At 37.5% G+C, this 5,943-nt stretch overlaps 1 protein-coding gene across 1 annotated transcript in view; it reads left to right on the forward strand.

The window, feature by feature from the left end:
• LOC101356661 (zinc finger protein 474) overlaps positions 1-5,521 on the forward strand; it is a 43,330-nt gene extending 37,809 nt beyond the window's left edge. The window contains exons 2-3 of the mRNA XM_004384270.1: positions 2,510-2,690; positions 5,370-5,521. Coding sequence (XP_004384327.1) covers positions 2,510-2,690; positions 5,370-5,521 — 333 coding nt within the window. The remainder of the gene's footprint in view (positions 1-2,509; positions 2,691-5,369) is intronic.
• The last annotated feature ends 422 nt before the right edge of the window (positions 5,522-5,943 follow it).

Raw genomic sequence — 5,943 nt, forward strand, 5'->3', positions numbered from 1 at the left:
GAAGAGGACTTGAAACACTTACTGATGAAGATAAAAGAGTACAGCCTTCAGTATGGATTACATCTCAACATAAAGAAAACAAAAATCCTCACAGCTGGACCAATAAGCAACTTCATGATAAACGGAGAAAAAATTGAAGTTGTCAAGGATTTCATTTTACTTGGATCCAAAATCAACACCCATGGAAGCAGCAGTCAAGAAATTAAATGACATGTTACATTGGGCAAATCAGCTGCAAAAGACTTCTTTAAAGTGTTGAAAAGCAAAGATGTCAACTTGAAGACTAAGATGTACCTGACCCAAGCCATGGTATTTTCAATTGCATCATATGCTTGCAAAAGCTGGACAATGACTAAGGAAGACCAAAGAAGAATTGATGCCTTTCAATTGTGGTGTTGACAAAGAATATTGAATATACCATGGACTGACAAAAAAATGAACAAATCTGTCTTAGAAGAAGTACAACAAGAATGCTCCCTAGAAGCAAGGATGGCGAGAGTACTCTTACATACTTTGGACAGGTTATCAGGAGGGATCAGTCCCTGGAGAAGTACATCATCCTTGGTAAAGTACAAGACCACCGGAAAAGAGAAAGACTCTCAAGGAGATGGATTGACACAGAGGCTTTGATAATAGGCTCAAGCATAACAACAATTGTGAGCACGGCACAGGACCAGGAAGTGTATCATTCTGTGGTACATAGGTTCCTTATGAGTCAGAACCAACTCGACGGCATCTAACAAGAACAACTGCTCAAAGCCTAATTTCTTCAGCTCTGCCCTGAGACTTAGGCAAGCCCTCTGTTCTTGAATTGGTGGTAGTTTCTCTCAGGAGGTTTCTGCCTCTCCTCAATGGTAGACTGAGAGCCCCTATTGCTGGCTATAAGACATAGTGGTTGAGAGAGTTTACATAGATTGTTCCAGTGTTCCTGCACCTCAAAGGGATTGATACTCAGCTCTCCTGCCCTTTCTTCTGCAGCAGACAATTGCTGCCTCAAACTCATAAAAGGTCTGGAGTGTGAAAGGCTTTCTCTTGGTTCTCTTGATCCACCCTCCAACTTAGGCAGGTCTTTAGGTTCATTAATTTCCTTTCACTTTGAGTCTCCAGCGGACTCAAAGATTATGATGTTTTAGGCTATTCTACTTGTTTTCATTGTGTGGGTGGGAGCAATGTTATTTGTGTTTTCCTATGTCCTAGACAGAAGCAGAAACTCCATATTGCATCTTGTCATTAGCTCTTTCTTATATTGGTTTCCTGCAGAAACATATGTTAGGAAAAGGATCTGAGTTCAAGTAGTTTATTTGGAAAACGATCTCAAAATACCTCAGTAATGTAAAGGGAGGAGAGAAAGAAAAGAGAAGGAAGCCTCTATACGTGTTAATGAGCAACTGTAGCACGGTCCTCATGGGGATTTGTGAAGATAGTATGAAGTCAGCCTTAGTGAGGAAGCAAAATATTTATCCAACTCTCATCCATAATTGTTTAGGCCTGCTTTCCAGTGTTCTAGCTTCTCTGCCTGTGGGTAGAGCCTACTTCAGGTCAAAAAAGGCAGAGAATCACAGATACTTACAGTAGAAAGTTATTGCCATGTGGGAATGTGGGCAAGCACAACAGTATCTCACCAATGACACTTATTACTTTCTATCTCAACCATATTTGTGTACTAGAGTCTGATGTTATTGAAAGGAGGATTCATGCCTGATATATCTTTGTATTTGTCCCAGCATGGTGGTTTGTATATAATCATCAAAAGGCAATCAATCAATATTTATTAAATAAGAAAATACACTTTATACAATACCAGTATGGAAAATTCTGGTAAGCTATTCATTTTCTATCCTCCTTCCAAGCTCACATCCTCACCCTCACCCTAATCATTCAGATAACGTAGTTTGGTCGTTTTTGCCAAAAAGGTTAAATTCACAAGGCAATTCTCAACTTTTCCGGTTTTAGACATGGGTAATCTCTCTGATCCATATTTGTCTTTATCCTTGGTTTAAGATTACCTGTGTACTTCTAGAAAATAATTTAATTCTGCTCATTATCTTTTATTTAATCATCCCTAATTCTAATGTTTCAGTCTACCTCTAAAATTAAAAAAAATTATACGCAATTTGTTTGAAATACCTTTCCAATTTTTATCTTTCAGCTTATTATATTAATATCTTACTCAAGAGACCTCTTTACTGGCCTTTCATCACTCTTTTTTTCCTCTTTTCCTGTTTTAAAGATATTTTATTCTACAAATAAACTCACAAGTATCAAATTGTGATTGTGTATAAATTTTTACTTCTTCAGATACATAGATTCCGATAGGCCAAATGGCTAAAGGAAATGAGGAGGACTGACTTGGGCTTGAGATGGTTAAAATACTTCAGCAACACTTTTTCAGACTGGTGGATTTTTTAAAAACTATATTGATTTTCCAGCTAATTTAAATGCATTTCAATTTTAAAATATAATTTCCAAACCTGAACTTTATCTGATTGACATTTCATATTACTTACAGCCGGCAATGATAAGACGCCCACCAACAATTGTTTGCTACATTTGTGGTCGTGAATATGGAACAAAATCTATAAGCATCCATGAGCCACAATGTCTGAAAAAATGGCATAATGAAAACAACATGTTGCCTAAGGAACTAAGGAGACCAGAACCTAAGAAACCAGAAGTCAGGGCCATTACTGGTAAGTTCCTGGAGAAAAGAAGACTTGGAAGCATTTTAAAAGGGGAGACTTTTCTCTCTAAACTTACAAGAGTAAAGGTATTCTTTCTTACTTGTTCAAACAACTGTAATCAGCAACATTTACTTTTACTGTCTTGACTATAGTCAAATAGAAGAAAAGTTCTGGAATGCCTGTCCATAGTGTTGTCTTCAGATGCTGAGACATAAAGACACTACGTCCCGGCAAAGCTGTGCAAGGAGAGGGACCCACTAGAGTTTACATACTTTTATATATTTTCAAACATCATACTTAAAAAATAAATGAAGCTTACAAAACCTTTCTTGACATCCAGAGTCACAGTTTCAAAAATGGGTGTGTCTTGGTATTCACAGAGCTGGAGCACCAAACTCAAATGTTTTCAGGGTCCACTAGTCAGGTTACAAAAATGAACAAACTATTCCAAGTGTAAAAAGGGAAGGAGGGACTATGGTGAGTTGGATAGCACCTACTCTCTCTAAAAGAGACAGCTGCTGCCCAGGTCCAGCTGGTGTTATCATTAAGAAATTTAACCCAATGTGGTGAGATCTTTCAATAACACAATAGAAGCTGGAAATACGGAGATTTATATAAAATGTCTAGATTTTTTTATTTTTGCAATTAATACTTTGTAAAGTACTGTGCAAGCTGAATGAAATTGGAGCTTTATAGACTGCCATGTGGGGCCTCATCACAGAGCCTTATGCATACTCATTTAAGATGTGAGAATAAAATAGTTAAGAGAATATTTTTGCCATGCAAAGTCAGATTTGTTTATCATATTTCTACCATTGTCCTTTTCTCAGCTGATCCCCTGATTCTCCTCAAAGGAAAACCATTCTTGGTTTTAAGAGGAATATCATTTCATTCATTGTTCTCCATAGGTAACCACAGATTTGCAGTGCTGGAAGGTACTTTCAAAGTTGTCAATTAGTCCAAAGAACTGTTGTTAGAGACATGACCCCAGGAAGAGTTTTAAAGCAACCCATGGAGTGGAATCTTGATTGTTATGATAAAGTTCTAGATGCTGTTAGAACCCATCTATTCACAGTTCTTACCAAGGGGGAGACTTTGTGTACAGGTGGGAAAAGAGTACCAGATGAAAACATTCACCTATTGAAATGAGAGCAATTGCCTAGAAAGAGATTGTTTACCTCAGTGAAAACTCTTCCCAGAAATTCTCATTTGGTGTCAAAAATATGTTTCTTTCTGTCTGATTTTTGTCACATTCCCTGCTTGAGCATAATTATCACACGTCTAGAAGAGGTGAGAGAAACAACTGATCTGAAAGCCCTGGTGGGTTGACTATTCTGTTATTGCTACAGCTGGGGTGGGCAGGTCTTGTAACAGCACTTGCTTGAAATTTTCCTCTTGTTCCCATGCTGTGTTTATCTCAAAAGTTGCCCTTCTTCTCTAGGTAAAAATAATTCACGTTATCATTTGCCTCACATGGACTCACTATAGTCATAGAGTTCAAATTACCCTTCCCCCAGATCCAAAGTCAAATTCCTATGTAAAGACCTTTAAAAATGTGATGAATTCTTTTCAAGTAAGAATCAGTGAATACTCCGGAGTTTTTGAGTCTGTATTAATAACTCATGAGTAAGAAGAAAGTCAGTATCATTCTTTTTCCAACAGACTTTTCAAAGCATGAACAATACATACTTATATCCTACATAGAAAGTGATACTTGCTTTATCCAATGGAGAAATCCTAGGTTGTTCTGAGGTTTAGTTTCCCATGGAGCAAAAAGAACATTAGGATCAAACATGTTAAGGACTCTAAGGCTTGCTATGGTCACGTAAACCATTAGATAGAAACCATATGAGAATTGCCCAGGCTTTAATGAAGAAGCATATGTTGTGCCAATGATAAAAACTATGGAATATATTTTTGAGTGCCTGGCTACGTTTTGGGGGACCTATTTTGGGTGATTCTAAGACATAGTCAATTTCATTCAACTTAAATAAAGTTTATTAAAGTTAAATCCCACACTGTTTCCCTAAAATAAAGCCATATGCATTTTTTCCTATGATCTGCCAATGAAGATTATACATCTCTCAGCTGTTTTTGTTGTTTTCTTTAAGACACTTATTTTCATCTGATTAACTATTCTGTTTGCATTCTTCAATTTAATTAGCTAAAGAATCTCGGAGTTTACGACCATAACCAGTACCCATAAAGAGATGATAAATTTTTAGGATACAATTCATTTTAAATTCACTCTCAACTGTCAGTTTTGGCCTCCAAAAACATTTCAGTGAAGAATTACAGAAGAGGAAAATACAAATGCATGTTCTTTCACCCTTTGTAAGCTTATATTTAGAGTCAACTGAAAGAAGGCCAAAAGTTCTATTTGCAAGATAACTATGTGTAAGCAAAGATGTTAACAATTAGTGAAGAATGCATATCATAACACATAAAACAGTTTTCCCGTTTTTAAAGTCCAAGGAGTGGAAAGCCGCTGGTTCATAGCTAACTTTACTCAACCCCTAAAAGAGTAAGCAGCACTTTTTTTTTTTTTCGAAAGTAATATAATTTGTTTAAAAGTCTCAGTCAACAGGTATTTCCTGAAAATATTTTCCATAAAAACTAGAATATGGTTCTCCAGAGTGAAAACTGATCCGTTTTACCTTTTTCTTTTCCTTTTTTTTAACTTTCCAGCCAAAGGTTTCTATGATCTCGATGCTTTAAATGAAGCTGCTTGGACAAGTGCCCAGAGCCAGTTGGTTCCTTGTAATATTTGCGGGCGTACCTTCCTGCCAGACAGACTGATTGTTCACCAACGATCTTGTAAACCCAAAGCCGCCAAGTAAAGCTCTCTCTCACTATTGAAGTGTTATGGGAATTAAATCTCTTTGAAAAAGACTGGGATATTGTGGAAAGGAGAAACAACAGGTGAGGAGAGAAGAGACAGGGAAAACTGGTATTGGCCAAAGGATGGTCTAGCACTGGAAGCCCAGCCCAGTGCTTTGGTGGGTCCAGCGGAGGCCTGCCATTATAGGGAGGGTCTGGTTTTAACAGGTAGCTGCATGTGCATACTCTCTGGGGACCATTTCACACTTGGGTCAGGCAAAATTACAAGTGGGCTGCTCCTATCGGAACTGGCATTTTTGTCTAAGGGAAATTTCAGAGCCAGTTGTTGCCATTTTCCTTCCACTCTATTTTCCTGAACAAGATTTTGACCCTCACAATTAGGACTATTATTTTGTGGAAAGAGGCTTTGGGGGCTACTGCA

Source organism: Trichechus manatus, unplaced genomic scaffold (assembly GCF_000243295.1).
Source record: "Trichechus manatus latirostris isolate Lorelei unplaced genomic scaffold, TriManLat1.0 scaffold00121, whole genome shotgun sequence".
Classification (NCBI taxonomy): Eukaryota; Metazoa; Chordata; class Mammalia; order Sirenia; family Trichechidae; genus Trichechus; species Trichechus manatus.